This window comes from Cinclus cinclus, chromosome 3, assembly GCF_963662255.1.
Source record: "Cinclus cinclus chromosome 3, bCinCin1.1, whole genome shotgun sequence".
In the NCBI taxonomy this organism is placed as follows: domain Eukaryota; kingdom Metazoa; phylum Chordata; class Aves; order Passeriformes; family Cinclidae; genus Cinclus; species Cinclus cinclus.
Window position 1 is genome coordinate 53,886,674 of NC_085048.1, and position 23,792 is coordinate 53,910,465.

At 37.0% G+C, this 23,792-nt stretch overlaps 1 protein-coding gene across 1 annotated transcript in view; it reads right to left on the reverse strand.

The window, feature by feature from the left end:
* EPB41L2 (erythrocyte membrane protein band 4.1 like 2) overlaps positions 1 to 23,792 on the reverse strand; it is a 103,549-nt gene that overhangs the window by 10,173 nt on the left and 69,584 nt on the right. Inside the window, exons 9-18 of the mRNA XM_062489976.1 lie at positions 23,702 to 23,789; positions 22,300 to 22,452; positions 21,147 to 21,244; positions 16,478 to 16,650; positions 14,878 to 15,059; positions 10,469 to 10,531; positions 7,576 to 7,722; positions 6,108 to 6,212; positions 2,142 to 2,195; positions 1,370 to 1,930 (exon numbers count right to left, since the gene is read on the reverse strand). Of these exons, the coding sequence (XP_062345960.1) occupies positions 1,370 to 1,930; positions 2,142 to 2,195; positions 6,108 to 6,212; positions 7,576 to 7,722; positions 10,469 to 10,531; positions 14,878 to 15,059; positions 16,478 to 16,650; positions 21,147 to 21,244; positions 22,300 to 22,452; positions 23,702 to 23,789 (1,624 nt within the window). The remainder of the gene's footprint in view (positions 1 to 1,369; positions 1,931 to 2,141; positions 2,196 to 6,107; positions 6,213 to 7,575; positions 7,723 to 10,468; positions 10,532 to 14,877; positions 15,060 to 16,477; positions 16,651 to 21,146; positions 21,245 to 22,299; positions 22,453 to 23,701; positions 23,790 to 23,792) is intronic.

A 23,792-nucleotide genomic window follows, 5' to 3' on the forward strand; every position in this document is an offset into this window, starting at 1 on the left:
TTTTAATATTTATTACTTCTGGAAAAGAAAAGCTTTTGAAAATTAGATTTTAAGCAGTCAAAATTTTCTGTAAGTCAATGACTTCTTCAGACAAATATTCTAAGAAGCTACTTCAACAATTTAGAGTAAACTGTAGTTTAGTGGTGTTCTCTGAAATATCACAAACAAAGCAATTAACCTGGGGTCTGTAAGCTAGTGAACTCATTACTTATCTTGTTGGAGCACATTTTCATTAGATTTAAGAACTAAAGCCTTTTGATATTTTTCTTGATGCATCAGCTGCTATCTTACACTGATTTTGAATAGACACAGGGCAAAATCCCAGGGAAAAAATCCAAACACTCTTTCATGCTTGCACACACAGCTGCTCTTCTTCCCCTTTCTCCAAACTATCTATGCTTTTAGGAAGTGTGGGTACTTGCAAATTTTAGAAGTCTAAAAAACTAATTCTGCATACACAGCTGTGTATGCAGAAGACAACAAAAGAAAGTGAGTTGTTTCAATTAAAAAATGAAGAAAAAAAATTTGCCACCATTACAAGAACAAGCAGGTAGAGAACTACTAAAAACCCACTCAACTGGTGAAAAACTCAGCAGAAGATCATGACAAAATTTACAAAGACATACATGCCCACCTTTCATTTTTTCCCTTTCTGCTTCTTTACCATTTGCCCAGTAATGGACTCTTCAACCTTGTTTGGCTTAAAACAACTGGTTGTGACAGGAACCCATGCATGCTTTCTAAGTATCTACTGCACTAGAAGACTTTATGGAAACATTGTGTATGAGCCTCACCACTTAACAGTGCAGCGCTCTCACCTATGCAATTTCTAGCCATACATATTCTAGCCTACAAATCCGTAATGTTTTATTGAAGGAGAGGAGAAAAGGCAAGAAGAGTAGTGAGTGAGTATGGGGAAAAAAGGAACAAAAATTTTTGACATGCACTCTCTAATTTCAATTTGCAATAGTTTTCCGATCACAATTACACGTCATGAACTTGTCAAAAACACTTGACAAATAGACAAGACAAGACTTAAAACACTGGAAACATGTAAATAATAAATACACATTATGTATGTGCATATAAAACACGGAGGAGATTATAAAAAAAATAAAAAATAAGAGATCTCAGTCTTCGGAAGGTTTGCCTTTACTGGTGATTTTCACTCAGCTCTAGCAAAAAGTCAGAAACCATAACTGAGGGAGACAGAATTGCACTGCTCATCAGTGGTTTCCCCTTCCAAATGATCTGAATCTTGCTGGATGCCAGAAGATGTGGAGGAATAGGAGAAGAAGAAAGGCAGGTATATTTTCAACCCAAGAAATATCTCTGCTTAATCTAGTCGTCATACTGTTCTACCATTTACCTCAGAACAACAAATTAATTGTGGTGCAACATCAATGTCAACATGAGACACATCTCCATTGAGTTTCAGCTGTTCCTCCTCTTTTTCTTCACCTAAATCTTGCTTAATTTGCTCTGACAAATTCTTCTCTTCTGTAGCTACAGTAACTGTATTTTCCTGGACCAAATCTTCAGCTGTAACTTGTGTGTGCTCAACTGGTACATTTAGTTTACTGACTTCTGGTATAGCTTCCACACGCTGCATATTTTCTTCATGTTCTTTCCTTTTCATGTCTTCCTCTTCTTCCTGTTCTTCCCTGATGACTTCCTCAATTGCCCTATGATGTGGCAGGTATTCTCCCACCTCTTCATCCTCACTCTCACTACTACTGCTGCTGCTGCTACTATCTGATGGCAATGATGAAGAGTCCTTTTTTGAAACGTGCTCCACCTTACGTGTCTCCCCAGCATCAGTGGTAACTTGCATTTTCCCTTTGTTGGTTTCGTCTACGACTAGTGTTTCTTCTATCCCAAACTCTGCCTGCTTCTTCTCCTCCACTATGTCCAGAGTCTCATGTGAACTCTGCACAAAAAACATGGATGAGGATAAACAAAAGTAGAATATATGAATAAATTAAAATGATGCAAATAAAACTAGCTGATAGCTGGTTCATGTCATATGGAAGACATAAGATGGCCGTGATGGTTAACTGAAAAAAAGAAGGAAGGAAAGAATGAAGATGGATTGGAAGAGTTAGAGCCAAATTTAGCCATGGAAAAAAAATCTGCAGAACCTTATCAGCATCGTTGACTCCAGTACAAGGCCCTTCTGCTCTGGAAGCATGTCTCTGTGAAACAAAAAGCAATCAGAGGACAAAAATCAATGCATAACCCTTTTTAACAGAGCAACATCCTCCAAGCAAGCTTTTAAGAATGTATACACATGATACTAGAGAGGTGCTACATATTCACTGCAAGGTGCTAATTGCCTTACATTTCATCGAAATATTCATTCAAAAGTAGGTAAAAATTATGGAAGTTATTATTGGTGTAAGAATTGAATTATGAAAGCCTGAAAATAAAAAGCATGAATTTACTAGCCAGTGATGCTACCAAGGCAGTTATTTCTCTCAGTTAAATCGGGAATTAAGAATAAATAACATTAAACAAAAGTAAACAGAAAAAATAATGCTCTATTACCAGTTTGCCATAATTAAAAAAATAGTAAAAAAGGCTTTATTGCAGGGTTTCATTAGTTGTTCGTCTTTGGTCTTTTACTTTATGCAACTTAATAGATAATGAGAGGAAGACTGCTTAGGGTAGTATGTTGTCAGAATAGCAATACAAGATTTCCAAGAAGATCCTATAAGAATTCAGTTTGGAGTCAAAAGGATGATATTAAAGCAGCTATACTGTATTTATTCCATAACAAAATAATGATAGCTATCTGAAAACCCGCAGTAGACGATGCATTAGGGTGTTATGTTTTTTGAATCGAACGTATTTCTAGTGAACAGTCCGCAGAAAAATTAGGAGCTCAAATAAAAAAAATAATAAAAAATAAAACCGAAAATCAACACACCATCTGTGACTTAATTCTAGCTTTTATTGCTGCTTACCTAGTGCAGCACCTACGGAGCGTTAAGTTTAGCCCAGCACTGATTCCTCCCTGCTCCTGGCGTGCTGCAGACGCAGTTAAGCTCTGAGGCAGGCACGCCGGGACGCAGTCCGAGGAGCATCCCGGAGCTGTCGCTGTCCCTATCCCTATCCCTGTCCCTGTGGGACCCGTCCCGTCCCGTTCCCTGCGGGATCCAGCCCCACGCCCGAGCAGCACCTGGGGCCCCGGCGCGGCCGCGCCCGTCTGCTCCCCCGCAGCGCCCTCTGCTGGCCCCGGGCTGGCGGCGGCGAAGGGCCCGCTGGTGCCGGCGCCGAAGCGCTCCTTACTAAACAAAATGGAGGTTATCTCCTCTTCCAGGCTCTAGACGGGTCAGAAAAGGGAAAGGAAAGAATTAGACAGCGGCGGACGGAGTGGCAGCCACCTACAATGGGAGAGTTTTGGCGAGAGAAACGTGACAAAGGCAACGGCTTGGCAGGAGCGGGGGGGGCACGGACAGGGGCTGCGCCTGCACCATGCACAACAAACACATCGACATCATTTACACATCGACATCATTTACACATCGACATCATTTACACATCGACATCATTTACACATCGACATCATTTACACATCGACGACATTTACACATCGACATCATTTACACATCGACGACATTTACACATCGACATTTACACATCGACATTTACACGGACTGCCCGAACAGCACACTTTACTTAGCTGCTAAACTCTGTATTTACTATTGGGATTTTTTTTTCCCCTTTTAAAATCCATGTTTGACACCTTCTAATGCCCAGCTGGATCAGAGCTCTAGGGCTGTCAGACGTGTTTGCTTAGAATACATACCCACAGTGCTCAAATGTTAAAATAGTTCTCACTTCTTTATAACAAATGTGTTATACATATATATATAGATTTAAAATACTTAAATATCCTAAGCAAATTCATGTTCATTAAAAAACTACTTTCAAAAAGTCTTTCCCATTTTAATGGGAAAACTTGTATTTTTCAAACATACGTGTAAGGCGACACAGTGCTTTAAAGCATAAATTATATTCATAATCTGGTCTATTTTCTGTAGGGCTATGAATCTGTATGGTTAAGCAAACTTTGAAATTTGATGTGGGTATAAGCCTCTGGAAAGACTACAATTCTTTATTCCAGATTTCATACCACAAGCTCTGGTAAGAAGTTAGAAGTAAAAGTGGTTAATGTTAAAAGCCAACAACATACAAATACGTAACATGGACATAACACAGACGTTGACAACATTTCATGAGATAGGTTCCAGCCTTCCCAAAGGACACTAGAGAGAACCATGCCAGAGTGCCAGGGTGCCATGCACACCACACAGCTGCAGCCGTGGGGACTCACCGCGTGAGCAGCAATGTAGAATTCATGTATGAACTGACAGAGGTTACACCATGCTATGTACGGACACTACAACGCGGACGGCATGCAGAAGAACAGAGAGGGGAAAAGAAGAAGAACCCCTAACTTGTTGTTTTGGGTATTTTTCCCTACACTAAAATGCAAAATTTATTTCAATGGTGGCTAAGAAGAGTTAATAGGAACACAAGTTATTAAACCTGCCTTCATGCAACACTGAATATTGATTAGGGCAATGTGTTCCTTACCCCTACTTTCTTTCCCTAGTTTACTCCACCCAAGAAACATTCCTCTGTTAACAGATTACATCAAAATACAAAAATGTTCACGATCCTTTCATTGTACTCTGGTACCTTGCTTCCTGATCACTCAAAGCTGTTTAAAAAAAAAAAGAATTAAAAAAAGCAGGAGAAAACCAAAATATTTTTCCAGTAGGTAGACAGACTGTGTGCATCTCTCTCTATCCCTGCTCCCCGCTGTATATATAGTTAAGGACAGGCACATTTCAAATTTTTGGATCTTGCAGTCTTTTAAAATGAAAACCCCAGTCACAATTAATTTGATAATGTAACTCCTGTTCTCCAGAACATTTAGTAAAAGGATTAAATGTATAGACAGAATTCATCGATTTTGTATCAGACTGTGTTTAAATTCCTGGCAATTTCTTCTGGCACACTGTCATATACTCTAACAAGAAATACTGCTTGCAAGCTGTGGGGGATGGATTAAAGAAAAAAAAATATTGTGGATATCCATAAAATAGAAGTATTTCTCCTATTTTCAACATATATATCAATGTGTCAGTTTTTGTTTAATTAAGTCACAGATGCTGTGCACTTGCAAGAGTATGGTGAATCTAGAAGTATAATGACACAAATGAGATGTACCCAAAATAACATTTCTAGGACACGGAAAAATATTTGCTGAAGCAAAAGAAGAAAAAGAGTATCAGCAGTAGTATCCCTGCTTTATTCTCATCTATTATTCAGCTATTCTAAAGGCAAGATCAACAGGCATCCATCAACAAATAATTCAGGACAGAAATACAGTTCCCCAAAGGTAATATTTACGTATGTTAGTGAAATAGGACTGCCAGCTTCATATTAACCTAATAGACCAAAAATGATGTAAAAAAGCAACATCACAATTGCTACTTATCATCACTATCACAATTCTAGTCCCACTGGTTAGAGTGCTTTTCATTGCATAGATGTTATCAGGGACAAAACTGCCCTCTTTTCCTTAATGAAAAGAGAGGCAAAGAAGGGCAGACGTATTCAGAATAGGTTGCTTTTGAAATGAAGCTGCTTACACAGCATTACTGATTTGAATAATGATTACACAGGGAACACACAAAGCAAAAGTTCTTGTGTGAAGTGTCAAATTCTGTCAAACTGCAAGCAATTATTTCCATATAGAATGAAAATACATGTTTTGCTGTCATCCTAGTCACATCAAATACAGTAATTTTCCAATGAAAAACTGGATTTCTTTTCAGTGGTCATTCAAAACTTCATGGTTAGTATGATGTTTAAGCACAATGTTGCTGGCATTCATGTGTATGTGTATCTATACACATATATACACAGAAATCCTGGTTTACAACTCAACATTCTCCTTTCGGTATTGGCTTTAAAAAGTTAATTCAATCAAGGGAAAAAAAAAAAGAAAAAGAAAAAGAAAGAAGTGCCCAAGCCACCAAGCTAGCCCACAGCAGGTACAGTGAAAAAGCAGCAGGTTTCAGGGCAGCCACCTTATCGGTTTCCTCTGGTTTTGCTGCAGCAATCCATGGCATTGCAATCCATTGTTTCTCCTTCCCAGGCAGTGTTTTCACTTGGAAAATGTAGTCTCCTTTTTTCTATTTGGTTTTCATTTTATAAAACCAGTGTAAATCAACAAGCAATGAGACAGACATACACTATACAGCAAAGATAAAATCAAATCATCTGGAAGTGACAGAACATACTAGATGAGCAAAAAAACCCAAACCAAACCACCAGATATAAAATAACTTGCAGGGGCCTCAAATTCAAGAAGAAGAAATCAACACAGAAAATACACACAACCATGTAATAAAAATTATGTTACACTTCTTACATAAATGTCTCTTTCAACCAAAAATATATTTATAGGTATTAAATGGATCAGTGTGTCATGAATGTTTGAAAATATGACCATTTGTATCTGTGCATATACTGCTATACATAGAAATATTAAGGTACTACTGAGAAATTTGAGGAATTTCTTGGCAGTAACCACAAATTAACAAAATAAAGAAGTGATGCATAGTTAGTTGCTGTGTCCTCTGTATGCATATACTTATAGTTCAGACTGCTTACAGATCTTACTGAAACAATGTCTTACTATCAAAAATAATTTTGTAGCATTAGGCCTGCTTAATAGAAAGCTCACCTTTCTGTGGACTAAGAGAAAGCTGAAGAATTTAAGGGGATAGGATAATATTACATTTAAGGAAGGAAGAGTGGGAACCATGGTGATAGACAAGGACAACAACACAACAAACTGACTGCTTTAAAAGACTGATTTACTCATCTGCTGTATAAAAGATACAGCTGATAACCCAACAGAACTAAAAGTTTCACAACAGCAGGAGAAATTTGGGTAGGTTTCTTTCTATAGGCATTGAGGATGGTATCTGTAGAAAACTGTATTCCATACTGCTGGTTTAAGGTTCAGTCAGATAGGAGAGGTAAAGAGAAGTAGATAAATTAATTTTACAGAAATACTAAGATAGGTAAATTTTAACAACTACATTAAATGTGTCCTGAAGTCAACACTGTAAATTAACTGATCATATAAAGTCCTTCTGAAAGAAAACATAGATTATGTGTGCATTTATGCATAAGGTGTCTATGAAGAGATAAAGATATAGAAAAGGAAGGAAAAGTTTTACTGTCACTGAAAAAATTATCTCTATCAATCTGTGTAAATCAGAGTGAAATTTAAGATATCCTTAACATACAGGAAAATGCTGCCATCACTTCTGTTTTCTTCTAATTCAGCTGTTCATATAGAAGAATAAAATTCCACCCACTAATTAAACTCAGGTCCAATAGTAATGGTAAAAAAGTTAATGTATACTTAGTATAAACAGATATTATATCAGACAAAGTGTTAACCTGAAGGACAAACTGCATTTGCTGTATGACACAGGAGGGTTGTATGGAAAGGCATGCAGACAGATGTGTGCAGTGACATACCCCTTGTGTCTGTAGGGACAGAGGTGTGATACGCCGCTTTTCCCACTCATTTGGGCGTGGTTCAGGTGTGGATTCCATGAAATTGCGCTTGAGCTCACTAATGCTAGCCTGGTGTTTCAGTAAGTCGTCCTGGGTCTTATCCAGGTCCTAGCAACCCGCAACATAAAACAAAGTAGGACAAAACACGACAACAAAAGCAAACTTAACTGAAAAAAAAAAGAAAGAAAAAAAAGAAATAGAAGCAACCAAACCAAGAAAAGTGCCTTGTGTCTGAAATGGTGACCTCCTTTGTAGTGCTTCAAAATAAAAATGTTTAAGGCTCTCAGGGATCAATATTTTCTGGGATCAATGTTTTTGTAGTGAAGGTCTTACTCATACACTGTTTCTTCCATATTTTAAAGCAAAAGAAAATAATGCTGTACATGGTTATTTAGCAAAGAGCTACTTTCATCCAAAACATGACACTACTAGCCCTTTGAAACAATAATAATTTCCAGGAGCTGTTTGCTTTCACCTAAAATTTATAAGCACAGAAGCAAATATTTCAGGATACTGCACATCTAACATAACTGAAGGTAGCTGTAAAAAAGTATAGTTTGACCCAAGGAGCATAAAAATGCATCTTTCTTGATATTACAAGCTCCATGAAAAATACCTACATCTGTGAACACAATAATGTAAGGCCAAATATACAAGCAGCTAACACCTGCTTAGCTTCAGAGGGACAACTCATGCCTCTCATGCAGGCTTAAACTTACTGGAAGAATCAGACTTAAAGACTTAAAACCTGCTACCTGGCAATTCTACTTTTAAGAACCTGACAGCAGAGACAAGTGGGAATAGATTTTGTGCATGCCAGTACCAAAAAAAAAAAAAAAAAAAAAAAAAAAAAAAAAAAAAAAAAAATCTAAATTGCACCTCCATAAACCAAACTGCAGCACCTCGGATCAAGTAACTACAAGGTATTCTTTCACTTTTTACCAGCTACAGGGCAGAGGTAAGGTTCAGGAGCTATGCCAGAATGTAAGTGCTCTAGTAACTAAACAAAAATTTATATGCTTAGCTTTCTTGGGAATTTACTGTCTTGTAAATACAATGACTGGGATTTGGTGGGAAAAGCAAATTTCGCCCTGCTTTCGCTTCTGCTCTCCTTCTGGCATTCCAAGTTACAAGAAAAGCCCATGTTGCTTATGCTTACTCTAACACAAGAATACTTTTTCAGTTGTAACCTGTAGTTTTATTCAAGTTTAAGCCTCTGATCCATTTTCAGTAAAGAACTAAAAGATTGAAGATTGAAATGAGATATTATCAATGCAGACATAATTATTAAGTTTTGTCCTAAAAATGGAATCAGAAATAATGATGTAGGTAAAGAATCTGTGTTTTTTAAAAGGGTTTTAAATATTTTTCAGCAGAATGTTCTGAAATCTACCATTTAGGTTAGGATTTTTATTGTCAGTGATTGCAATGCAAAGATGCTTCACATTAAGTCATGAAAAACCCACATCCCAAACTCATTAGCTTCTAATTTATTTTCACTTGCATGTTCAGCCCCAGTAAGGGTTTAGTGCTGCACATCTTTTTCCTAAACTTGTGGATAAACCTGCATGCATTTTTGAACATTTGAACCTCTCCCCTTCTGGCAACTCAGTAGGTTTGTATTGTCACAGGACCACTTTTCATCCTGGACTATCAAATGAGACATTAAATATGTCCCCCTAAAGTTTGTATTTCCTGAGTGAAGTAAAATCTCATGCCAAAGGCATCCTATTATACAACTGAAGCTTGTAACAATCCTGTCATTATTTTAAGACCTGTCTTGGCTTGACATAAGGCACATTTCTTGGACTTGATCAAAGCACAGTTATGCAATGCACACTTTCAGTGCTTCAGTAAGTTATACATAAGCAAAGTTTCAATAGTGATCAAAAGCTGCAAAAAGCCATAAAACATTAGTTGGGTTACTGTGATTCACACATCTCCTTATTACTGAACAAAACCAATGTTTTTTTTTAAAAAAACACGTTTTTGTGACAAAGGGAATTATTTATAGCCCCATCTGGATGAATTAAACAAAGACAGCAGTAGGACTTTTTAAAACATCTTCAGTTATTAGCTTAAGTTATTAACCACAAGTTAAATGATCCTGATAATAACTACAGTCTCTGATAAAATAATTGAGTTAGCAATCTATATGAAAATTCTTATAATAAAAATCTCTACTTCAGTGACAATGAACTACACATATTGTTCAAAGCTCTTTGCTGTTGCTCATCTTCAATGAAAACCAACCTTCAAGAAGCAAAATTTACTTCCATTTGAAAAGGAAAAAAATAAAGCAAATATTTCAGAAGATATCCAAGCATTCCCTTTGAATATCTGATCCTTGCATAATTTCTCAATGTTCCTAAAACCAGTGTCAGAACCAGAATTAGTTTTCTATACTTCTATTGCCTGCCCCTTACTTATTCTATTTATTCAGCTAATGTATTTGAGGAAGGTTGATTAAGTGGGCAAAAGCTGGAAACTCTACTCAACAGAAGATGCAAACATTGAGGTAAAATGTACAAAATCCCATTTAGAATTATGAACTGCATCCATGTGTCTGCTCTATCTAAATAGGGCTATTATTCCCAGTTGCCACCTTGAAAACATTTAGCAAAAATACACAAATTTACATTCAGTGTTCAAGCTGAGGGTTGGTTGTGGGTATTTTGCATTTGTTTGGTTTTTGTTTAAACTCAGAAACTAGAAGGGTAACATGCAGCATTTCCAAGCTGGCTTTCCCCATGCACTTCATGCAGTGTGTCCATAACAGCCTGCAGGTGACCTCCCATCCCATGCAGCTTGGCAGCCCGTGAGAAGGAGAGTACTTTTTGTATTACATACAAACCTCCAACATTAAATTGCTATGTCTGACATAAATATTTTCCCCGTCTACTCTCAAGGAACTGATCTGTGAAATTGAGCCACATAAAACAAACAAAACATAAAGAACATAAAATGGACCAGCAAGTAAATAAACAAGGACCCTTACAATCAGTTAAATAAAGGAAATAAAATGGTGAGGTGAAAAGGCACTATTCAGACAAAATCCACAGAAAACTTAGGGTTCTAACAAGGCAGGCAGCCACAGCCAGATTCAATTGTGAAAGAACAACCAAGCACCTTCTGTTGTGCTTCCTCCTCTTCGTGTTCCACCTGTGTGAGTGCATGACAAATTACCAAGAAAAGGAGGTGTTAACATTGGCTTACAGACTAACACAGAGGCTTCATCTCTTTGTAAATGCTGCAAAGCGTGCTGGATTTTACAGACCTTTACTTTTTCGGCCCCAGATGTCAAAATTAAGCGACTTGGGTCTTCTTGCACCTACATTGTTGCAGAATGGCTGAAGTAATTTTTGGCATAAGTGGCATGAAAAATGGAAGTTTCACACTGTGTCCCTTTCTTGCTGAACTTTTTATTGTTTCCCAGGTGAAAATTTAAGAATGAGTAACAAAGAAAAATGATATGCACAATTTCTATGGTAATCAACTTAAATTCTTCAACAAAATGATGGGAAAATGCAATCTAACCCAGTTCTTTTGGGAATAGAGTTTAGGGTTCAAGTCAAACAGTGAAACACTGTATTTACAAACTGTCTTAAATTTTAGGAATGTTGTTGTCTTGGGATGAACTATTTGCGCACACCCCCCTCCCCCCACCCCCTTGTTAAGTGAGTACATTTATTCTTGAACTGCAATTCATTCTGTTGGCAATTTTCTGTAGCTTATCTTCATATCTCATCTCCAAGTATTCTGAATGCCTTAAGGAACAGCATTCTTTAAAAAGTGAACCATTTCCCAGTTGTCTTTCTACAAGTACAAATATCAACTGGTAATCTTAGGAAAAGATACATTTACAAGTCAACACTGTGCAAGTCCATAAATTTGAAGATGGATTTACTGCTCATACTGTCGCATTTTGGATTCTATGTGAATGATGTGGTGTATATATAACATTTTTATTAATTTCAGACTTATCTGGGGTTCTATTTTTCTCTAACTACACTACAAATTATTGAGTGAGTTAGGCTACAGAAAAATTTGAGAAAATCTCAGTCATGTTTTTCATTATTTTATACTTAGACTGGTATTATAATGACATTGTAATATATTTAGCATGTCTTCAATATCTACGTTGGTTTAGCAAACTTTATTAAATGTAACATTAAGCAGATCCTCCTCTGTTTTGATTCTATAATAACTGGCTTAATATTTTCCTTGAGGATCAAAGTGGAACGTCTTTTTCTGGTGATATTGCTGTAACATGTGCAGCAGACATAAGGAAAGGAGGCAGTTTGTTAGCCACACCAGATGATCAGAGCAACATACTGGTGTCACTGAGGCTTCTGTACCTTTTAGCAATGTATTCCAAAGAATGCTCAGACTTCAGTGATACAGTCTGACATAACCTGCAATCCCAGCTAATGAATGAAATCAGTCTCAACTGCTCATAAGATTAATCAAAGCATATAAAAAATGAAAAAAGTGCCTTGGACAGACTCAGCTTTGCACACACCCTTGTAGAGCTGAAATATCTGAAATCTGGAATAACAAAACACTGATTTTAAAGTATTTGCAGTATTTTGAATTCAGCTTTTAGGAACTTTATTTTTCAGATTTAAACAGAACTTCAGAGATGTTCTTCATCATTCCAGCCAATGCATGCAGGAGACAGGCATTTTAAAACCAATTGACAGTGCAAATAGAACTTGCAAATAGTATCAAATAACATATCTATTGTTACACAGAGTACTTTCATTATTCAGATTTATGTGCTTGTTAACATTTTGAACTATAATGCAAGTCCACCTGCAGCTCAGTATCTGTGTTATTCAATGAGATTATGCATGCTGTAGGATATTAGGCAGAAAAACCATGAGCTATCTATTGACTAAAAATCTCACAAAGGCAATTTTTCACAAATGAGTAATGCTAAAAAGATACAGACATACACATGTGCATTTGTGTATTTCTATATGTATTTACAGGATGTACACCTCTAAACTAGGAAGTGTGCAAAACTGAGCAAGCCTTGTGAGAACAAGCATAAATGCAATGTGCAAGTCTCAACATTTAAGCAGCAAAATTACACACCTCCTCTTCCTCTGCTTTGTCATTCAGGTCATTGCCATTAGAGCTACTAAAGGAAGTCACCTTAGGCTCCAGGTAGCAGAGGGACAGAGCGAGAGGAAGGGAAAATGTGAGTGAAAAAGGAATAGACTGGAAGGCAGACAGAAGCAGGACAAAGACAAGGAGAAAAGAGGGAATGAAGGAAGGAGAGGTAATAGGAATATAGTGCTGAAGGCAAGGTGGAAGGAAAGAAATGCAAACATCAGGAAGGCTAGGAAAAGTAATATAGCCATCCTCATCAAGCAGTGAACGGAAACTAAAAGAAAGGCATCTGAAGAAGCTGAATGAGACACACAACTCAGTGCTTTTGTAGTCATTTGTACAGATCCTTCCCTCAACAGCAGGGGAGCCTCGACTAGCTAGGGGTCTCACAGATTCAAAGGTATTAATTGGTGAAGCTGTTCTGGTTTTATTATGATCTGATGTTTGTTCCATGGAATTGCACTCTGAAATGTCTGGAATGGTAAGGAAGGGCTCTTCAAAGGGATCTTCCTCTGAAATATCTGAAAGCATGTCGATCTCGGGGACAGGAGACAAGTTTGTGAGATGGGATGACACAGAATGGATGGGCAGTGATGATGAGTGTATGTGAGTGAGCTGAAGAAAATAATTCTGTGCACAGTGGAAAATGAAAGCACAACAAAAATGCGAGTTTGAAGGCACATGAAGAGGGGAAAAAAGAGAAATTATTAGTTAGTGAAAACTTTTACTTAGAAGAAGGGATAGCTTACTAACGCAATAGAAATAAAAATAAAAATCCCGCTGTGTTTTACAAGCAGCCAACTTGTTTACTTCTGTGGATTATGAAAGGAATCCATTACAAATGTTTTGTTCTCAGGCTGTAAAGAACTGTGCACTTTTGAACTGCAACAGTCACTTAAACAGATGGAAGCAGACAGACATTCAAAGCTTTGGCAGAAAGGTCAGAGGACAGTGCAGTACATGAAAGACAAGCTGGCACTTCTTGGGTTCATAACTGTTTTCTCTAAGACTTAAAGAGAACCAGAAAGGAAAAGAAGCATCTGCACTAGGAGAAAAAAAAAGCTGTTCACAGAATAAGCATGTGTAACAAAACCTTACTGAACAGCTTCCTGGAACAACTTCCTAAAATACTGCCTTTCCCTCCACCACTGTTCTGGTTAAAATATTGCATGATACACCACTTTGAAAACAAGGGAGAATCACCATTTTACCAAGCCCAAAGGCAAAACACAGTAATTTATTTTACCATTTTTCTCCCATAAAGAAACCGTGGGTGCCTTTTTTCTCATTTATTTCAGAATTATTTCAACTTGCCAGCAAACAAAAAAAATGCAGCTGTGGTTTTTGTTCTCTTCCTACACTTGAATGCAGTGGGACATATGAACTGCACAGAGAAACTCAGCAGTGTCACTAAGAATAAAATGGGTAGCTAACTTGCAAAAATGTTTCAGGATAAAATTACTATTTAAATATTAAACTTAGTTCTGGAGAATTGCTAAATTAGAAATTATCTCCAAGAGAAAAAGAGCAGCAGATTTTACCTGGTACTTTGTGAGGAAATTTTTATATCAAATCATACAAAATATAAATTTAACTTTTTGATCTATTCCCCCAGTAGCTCAAACAAACAAGACAAGCAAACATTTGCAACAGGAACAGATCACAGTACTTAACTTTTCACAGAAATCTATACCTTAGTCAACATACAAATTTTTAAAGGATTAAATAATTCTGCAAACAAAATTGTTACCTATGGTAATTCAACTCAGTCATAATATACCCAACTTTGTGGAGTGTACACAACCATGGTATATTAACATTCAAGACTAAACAAACTAAGGAAGTGAATAAAACATTATGTACCCTTCAAAGCATTTTTTTTGCAAGAACTCATGCAATCTTATTGTGCATTTAAATTAGATTTACAACAATAAAAAAAACTCTAGGTCAGTGCCATTCAGAAGTTGGTATTCTCTTTAGCTTACATACACTTACATTAAGTTAAACACACAGAAAGCACTTGACAATTTTCCTTTAATATTTGAATATAGTGTTCTGTATGACATTCAGAACTGACACTAAATAACCACACATGGACACACACATCTCATGAATAAATAATTTTGGTGTGAAAGTCAGACATACCTTTCCATCCTGAGTCAATTCTAATTGTGGAGTTTTCAGTGGACTTTCATCTTCTTCTCTGCCACCTTCTTTTAACTTGGCCTGACCAGCAGCTTCAAGGTCAATGATTTTATCTCCAGCAGCCTGCCCTCCAGTAGCAGAGAAGTCTCTTAGAAGACTTTGGTCTGAAATACCCATGGGAGCTATTAGAGAACAAAATAATTTTGGTTAATATGGATAAGGTGAAACATTATTGCAGGCATTGTCTCAGAAATTACTGAACAGGGAGGAACAGTAATTTCTTCTGATGTGCCAGCTGCGCTTTTGCCAATACAGCCCAGGATATAGTTGGCATTCTTTGCTGTAAGGGCACTCTCATGTTTCATGTTCAACCTGTTCCACAGGAGTCTCCAGATCCTTTTGTGCAAAGCTGCTTTCAGAACGTTTCATCATGCTCAAAATTTTGACCCTGATGCCTCTGTAAGAGTGAAAGGTAGGGCCTGAACACATATGCCTACATGCCTGAATTCTGGAGATGATGTGCAAGGGATGCCATAGAGGTTTGATTATAAAACCACTGAGAGCTGTGAAGAATTCAAATTGCTTCTAGCCAAAAGAAGAAGAGCAACAAAACCAGACTCAGTAACACTGATGTGGTGATGGATTTTTTGGCTGTCACAAGAAGTCATCACATGCTATACTGGTGCAAGCACTTTTACCTCATATTTTAACTTCAGTTCTCAGAAGGTAAGACTTGGTAGGTTTCCCAAGAAAGTGTAACAATTTGTTCATTTGTCATAATACAGGGAATGAATATTTGCAGAAGTAAATCTCTTCTAAGTAAAAGATTTTTTTAAGAAAATAAGGTAAAGTTGGCAGCTCAATCGTAGCTAAACTCACATCACTGTCATGGTTCACTTTTATTCCAGTGAATGCTGTTTGTGCATGCCTGAATCTAAGTCAAGCTTCATGTTATTTTGCTGAAGTGTTTTTCTATAATATATTATTGCAGAAATGATTTTGAGTAATACATGTGCTTCTACATCTCTCACACACAGTGCTGCTATACCTGCCTTTGGAAAGAATGCCTGTTTCCAGTACAGGAAACGAGAAGGTATTTCTGCTCAAGAAGACCAAATACTGGTAATGACAAAAAAACCCTTTAGCTATTCAAAGTCAATGTAAAAAAATTTAACTAAACACTGAATACTGAATACATATACTAGGATAGCAATATACTGAACAAAATGATGGAAAACTGTAAGAAACAACTTGTTCAGCCTTTTCTGTTTAGAGACCCTCAGACCAATCCAAAAGATGCCAGTGACCAAACAATTTTATTAAGAGCCTATAGCGTGTGCCTATGCCTTAAAAAGGCATGAGTATATACCCAATACAGAGAACTCCATATATTCACGGCAGTGCCATACCATTTAGGCAGTGACTGAGCTTAATGTTTAGGTCATCTAACACCGACAAGTACCTAAAGTGGCTTTAGAAATTGAAATTGTCAAATGACCTTCTGGCCATTCATAATGTTAACACTTCCGAATGTTAGTCAGGTCAGAGTGACAACACATAATGCAATCACAACACTGCAAAAGTAAGTCGAATTTCCCACCTCCATCAAGGCTTCTGGAGACACGTTTGCTGGAAGTGCGTTCGAAGTACGGAGCTGGTCTGTCTATGAGGTTGCTGGCCTGTCGTGTCTGTGCCTGCGTACGGCCACTGTAGCGAAACTTGGAACCCAAGGTCAGAAACTTTGCTTTTGGAGGCTGTTCTGGTGATACAAGTCTAAAAGGGAAATATGAGGAAAGTCAGTTTAAAAGGCTTTAAGTATTTAATGAGATAATTTGAAGCTACTTATTGTACTTCAGCTACAGTTCACAGTGCATAATTTGTGCTCTTCAAGAAAGGATTCTACTGTAAGTGCTTCAAAGACCTTTAAAATAATGCATGTTACTTATTGTTCACAGTTGGAATCCAAGTGATGTTGATAACCATCAATCACATTTTTCCACAGTATGTTTAAGCATCTGGTCTCCTATCTTTTGATGCTATCTTGGTTAAATTTTAATTTTTTGTAGAAAATTGAAGCCATTATAGGTCACATAGAACACCTCTCAGACCTCTCCTTAGAATGTTACTTATAGTAAAAGCTATACATTCCACTTCCACTGCTTTTCCTATATTATGAGGTACCAATAGAGCAGCTGCTCTTCCTCAAGCTTAGGGAATGGTATCTCAAAGCTGTATAGAAGGGAGTAGCAAGTGAAAAAAGACTGAGAAGACTGGGGGGTCGTTAGTCAACAGCAACAAGTTTAACAGTCTACATTCAGACTCTAGTTTCTTTAAAACGTCATGTATAAAATTATACAGAGGTTGATATATATTATATATATGTTTGCTGGATGTAATGAATGGGGGGGAAGAAGCATTGGTGAAAAGAGAAGCATTTAAGAAAGAGAGTTTTATGTACAGTTAATTCTGGGTATGTGTGTTTGTACCATAAGTGTTGGAGTCCTGTTCAGAAAGTCCAGAATGGGGTGCCTGAGATGCGGCACTTAGTGCCATGGTTTAGTTGATAAGGTGGTGTTAGGTCATAGGTTGGACCTGATGATCTCCAAGGTCTTTTTCAACCTGGTTGATTCTGTGATTCTGTACCACCATCATGTGAGTTTGAAGACAGGTCCTCTCTACATCCCTGAATTTCCTCCAGTATGAGGACTTCAAGTTCATACTCATCTAACCCCTATTGCTTGTACTTTGTTTTTGAAATCTGACCATCAACTGCAACACTGAGAGTCCACTGCCATCCTTGCTGATCACTGCAAGAACTCTTCCCTGCTTCTCTGGAAAGGCCTCTGAAGTTGTTTCCTGGATCAATGTAATGCTGCAAATGCATGCTCACCCATCATGGCCTACTCTCTCTCTGTATAAAACTATCAGATTATTGCAGACAAAGCTTCTCGATTTGAGAATTTGCAAAGAATGAGCAACTCACTGAATATCAACCTCTTTCAAGCAGAACCAATAGTTCATGTGCCATTTGCACTGAAGATAGCACAGATGGGCAAGCGAGAGTTCAAACTGTGCTGACTTTGCTCTCCTCTTGTAAGCATTTGCACAGAAATATCCGTGTCAGCGGAACACAACCTAACCTATGTTAAGGCAGTATCCAGTACTGGGTTCTGGAGACTACAACAGTAATTCTAAATGTGTTTCAGCAAAAAATCTGAAGAATTTTCAGATACCTAGCAAACAGGACAGTGAGCTAGTGTGGGAGGTGACCCTGGCTGGATACCAGGGCTTCACCAAAGACACTCCCCTTTCTCAGCTGGACAAAAGAGAGAGATAGATATAACAAGCAGCTAATGGGTAAGAAAAGGGCAGGAAGACATCATCAACCAACTGCCCTCATGAGCAAAACAGACTAGACTTGGGAACAAATTAATTTAATTTCTTACCAATCAAATCAGACTAGAAAGTGAGAAGTAAATCTAAATCTTAAAAACACCTTCCCCCTTTTCCCCTAAGAGGGCATGTTTATTGGGGCACTAGACAGAATCATACAATTCCCCATGTCTAAGAGCATATGCACGCACCTGAATCTTAATCTGTTCTAACATTATAAAGAAAACCGTTCAAGACAAACTAATCCACCCTTCTGCACTAAGGCCACTTAGGAACTTAAGGCTTCACATGCACTGCTTCTGTAAAAGTCTTTCTCCCCATTATTACTAGGAGGGAGTGCATTGTGTACTAAGAGAAAGAAGGCTAAAAGGGTTCTTCCAAGGTTCCTTCCGTTCTTGATTTCCCAGTCTTGGCAAGGTTGCAGCATTAACTGCCATTTTTATCTTCCACCCTGGTGGAGAACTTTTAATCTTTTAATGTGGAAAAAACAAGAGAACTAATTACTTCCTGATTAAGGGCATTTGGATGGATTTTTGTATTACAGGTTTAATTATGTAAAATAACTGAAAACTATGCTTTTACCACTTTGAGACATTCTAAAGAGATGCTGAAAAAAGAATGAAAATATATAATAAAACATCATAAAGTGGAAATACAAGCACACTTCTGCAGACACTGGTTAAGATCCAAAGCTGCCAACTAAGCTTACCTGAAAATTTTTATGCAGATATATGGTTTGGCTGCATTTTTAAAGTAGACTGCTGTTCAATGAAAATGCTACTGAAATCCTCTAAGCTTGAGCTGATAAAGTGAATACAATTCCCTCTGATAGTCATTTTCAATACAGTTCATTACAATTTTTATAAATAATGTCATATATTGGTGACTTTCCTATACATTATAAGAAATGGATCTTAATGGGATTATTTGAAACAACCTGAAACATTACATAAGACAACACAAGGAATCTGACCATGTTATATAGGGCACGCTAAGAGATTTGGAAGCTAAAAAGATGCATTAAAATGTATACGATTTACAGCAACACCATACACAAGCTTTACACATGCTCTGAATGAGTTACAGTCTCTTGGAGTGTAGCAATTGCTTTCTGCTTTTTATCTTTGAAGGAAAATAGAGCTGGCTTTATTTTACTGTTTTTAGATCAAGATGAGTGATTCTGAGGATTTTCTCTCTGATGACATCAGTGGAGTATATGGATTTACACAATGGTTCAAGTATTTGTTACATAATTCTTGGTATAATGTCATTCCTGGTTAGGAAAAGCCACTTCTGATTGGAATAAAATCCAATTATTTTTATTATGTCCGAATTTCTGTAGTAAGATTGTTTCATACCTATTAATGCTCCTGAAAGCTTTCAGACTTGCAAATGGTAGTCAGTTTAGGATTTTTGACTTCCATAAGATTTGCTTTTTTCTTATTCAGGTATCTTTTATTACTATAAAACTAGGAAATACATCTCACCAACAAAGCAAATAACTTTGTGTGTTATTTAAAGAGCATTAATAAACTTTTCACTGTGGACAGAACTGCATGCATACTATTTGTGGTAATAGACACCACCAGCCAAAGCAGACTTCAAATTTTCAAGAAGAACAGAATGCTAGACTGTGTTAATAAATGAACTCTATCAACATGAGAAAAAAAAAAATTCTGATCAAGATTTTAAAAAGAAGTGCTTCTAAATTAAGCATTTGGAGACTGATTTATGCTGAGATTTGGCAATCTCAGCATAAGTTCTACCTTAGCGTTCAAGAACATGCTACAGTCAGTGAAAATCTGAATACTGAAAACCATCCAATAAGACAGTTCCAGTAATCATCCACTTAAGGCCTTGTGGTCCCCAAGTTCTCTGAAGTTCTGTCTAGCAAGTATATTTAGCAACAGGATTTCATCTACTTTAAAACACAGCTGTTTTTTTTAAAAAAATAAAGATTATTGAAGGAGAAAGCTTACCTTTTACGCACCCTAGGTACTGTGCTTTGAAGAAAATACTCAGACTCAATGCCTATCTAATTCATAGGAGATTCAACATAAATCTGTGACTCCTAGGCTGCAGGGGGCACATGTACACTCTCATGGAATATGTGTTGTTACAAAAATCAAACTTTATCAAAATCTTTTTCAGTGGAGGAAGTAGACAGAGGAACAACTCTGTGGCCTCTTGTTAAGGTGCTTATTTACAAACAGATAATAGTTTCAATGACCAGTTCTGAATTCTGTGTACCTCAGCTGCTGGAGGAAAAAATGCTGAGGATGTTAGGGATTATTACATAAACCAATAGTCTGTTTAAAGTGATTCTCTTTTCTTTGAAGAATGACTGTGAACTCAGCCTAGTTCATAAATAAGGAAAAACTCAGCATTTACACTCAGCATAATGTTCAAATTAATTGAATGAAGATTACTGTCAAGCCCTAAGAGCTTCTTGTGATTATGGTCATGCTGAAAAGTCAGCCTCTGAGGAAATCTTACCACAAACCACAGAATGTGTGAGGTTGGAAGGGACCACAGTGGGTCATCTGGTCCAACCTCCCTGCTCAAGCAGGGTCATTCCAAAACACATGGCACAGGATTGAGGCCAGACAATTCTTGTATAACTCCAGTGCTCCATGACCACTTGTTTAGTTCCATCCTCTTAGCACTCTGAAAGTTTTGATAAAGCAGTTAATTGTACTTGAGATTTTAGAAATTGGTAATTTGGGGTCAATAACTGCCAAAGTATCTTCTATCTAAGAGGTGAGACTCTGAGGGTCAGAGAAGGGGAATATCTTTTCTTTCCTCCTATCCTTTAAAAGAAAGATATGAGCAGGTAATGCCTTGCAAAGTGGGGGAAGGAGAGAATTATCATTTACCTGAAGAAAGTATGATGCTCCACACAAACCTTCCATAACCTTTTAGCAGCCCGATGGTTTGGCAGTTTGAACCCAATAGTGCTCTCAAACTGTTCCAGCTGGAAAGAATCCACAAATAAATTAACCCATTTCCTTAAGCTGGCTATTAATTAATAGGTAGAGTTCAGACAGTTCTATTACTATATCAAACTGTAATACGCCTGCCATAAGACTTCATAGTATTTTTTAAAAAAAATTTAAAATATCAGAATTTTCAGCCTTTTAAAATAATTATACTTGGTGGGCTACATCATGATGGAAAAATTGCATGAAGCAATTGTACTTCAGGTTGTGCTTTGCACTTTGCTTGGATTTAATGACGGTCTGAAATCTACCACTATATAATACTTTCTTAGCAAAACTACTTCATCTATGCACAGCATCAGTGAATGAAAGAACAATACATTTTCATTAGAGAACTTAAATAACTATAGTGTTAGTATTGTAAAATTGGTGTTTAGATGTTGCTTTTATTTTATTTATTCACACAGTAAAAGCCACCTTAAACAGTTTACAGTATGATCTAAAAAAGCATTACAGTATTTGACATTTTGGGGGTTTTGTTAAATTTCTTGTTACAAAGGGTTCAAAATTTAAACACACACACACACACACACACACACCCTTCAGTAACTCCCAGAAACTTTTGGTGGTAACAGGAGAGAAAGCTGAATCCACTACTTCCACAGCAGCAAACGAAGTTGTGACATTCTTCAGGACAACTCAAGCCTTTGGTTACAGCCACAAACTCAATGTGCTGACATTTAGTGAACAATTATACCCTAAGAGGAAGAGCAGCGGGCTCTCTCCTGGGACTGCAAGTTTGCACAGTCAGAATATGGCCAATGTAACTAGTTTTTGCATTAAAAAAAAAAAAAAACAATAACAAGACAGCTTCTATAAAAAAAATAGAAAATAGATTTTCTTCTTGGTTTGCCTTTACTAATCAAGACAAGTGTTACACACAATCATTAGAATCTGAAGAGGAAAAAGCACTCAAGTTCTGCTTGAATATATCATAAGCTTATGAGGACAGCTGTGGAAAGAGGATGTTTTCTTATTCTTGGACAAAAACGATCTCACAAAAGTAACAAGACTGAAAGGTGCTACTTACTTCTGCTGGCCTGACTTTGATGTAGAAATTACTTCGCTTGTAGGAAATCTTCAGAATTTTTGGCCAAGCGAAGCGGTTGATCCGGAGTCTGTCTTTGTAAATCAGCAGACCATTAGCACACACACCCAGCATGATATCCACACCTTCAGAATCCTACCAGGTATGAGACAATTTCATAAAAATCACTTCAATAACATTCCAAACAAGTAATTACTGCTGACATACCTTGAGGGAATACCATAACTGGGACATGACTCATATTCAAACCTGACTCCTACAATGAGATTCTTAAATCAGAAATAGCCAAGTATATTCATTTTATAGGAAAGACTTTGGACACTAAGTAATGGTTTTGGCATTCATATGTCACAGTTCTGGGAAATTCTTGAATATTCTGGTAATAGGGACTAAGTTAACAACTTAAAAGCAGAAAAGGTATGGCCAGTGCTAGCAATAATTTCAACAAATCTTAGAAGAAGAAAAATTAAAACCAGGCCTGTCCCACTTAAAGCACTTAAAGTAGGAAGCCCGAACAAGCTGGTGATCGAGGTGATCTTTTACAATCATGTACTATTCCAGCAAAGATGGAGGAGGTAATGGATAGATTTCTGAGCATTCTCTTTCACTGACAGCATTTGATGCAAGTTTTACAGGCTACAGAACTATTCACTTACTGATACACTACACAATACAGAAGAATCTCGTGTCCTACCCAACAACAGAGCAACTACATCAAATGCCAACACTGTCATTATGGAGTTGTTTCAGTGGCAGAACTAACAAAACAAAATTTAAAAATGTTTCTCCAGTACTCAAAAGTCTTGGTTTTCTTTTTTAAATGCAAGACTGATATGATTACAATACCTTAAATTTCCTAATGATTTGAGATTCTGGACTTATGAGAGAGAGTGGGAGGAAGTTATTAGTTTGTCTATTGGGGTTTTAACTGAAAAAAAAAAAAAATCCCACTTGTAATGAAAATCTTCTTTGACCAACCCTGGGAAGTGGAAGAAGCACCAAAATCCTCCCCCAGGCCCTCCGCCTGTATTTTTTTAACTCTCATGGTACTACGAAAACAATTACATGGTCCTTTAGATTTTACTTTATTGGCTCCACATTTCCTTGGCATAGATAATACAACATTTTAAGTGTATTTATCTGCTTTTATGAGTGAAATAGTATCTCCAAGCTGCACATGTCTATGCACTAAATAAACTTACATATAAATTCTACTGATGTTAGAGTTGTAAACTGAGTAATTATTGCAACTAACAGATAAAGGCTTACAGCCAAAAATTAAGCATATGTGACTTTTTAAAAAATAATCTATATATAAAATATTTTCTTTAATACTTAGCACATCTGTCATAAAAGAAAACCAAACAAACCAAATCCCCAATACCTTGGCATGATGTAAATCCACCCCATACATGGAGAGTCTCTTAGCATTTTCTAGGAACTGGGAATCCGCCTGTGCTGGAGTCAAGCCCCTA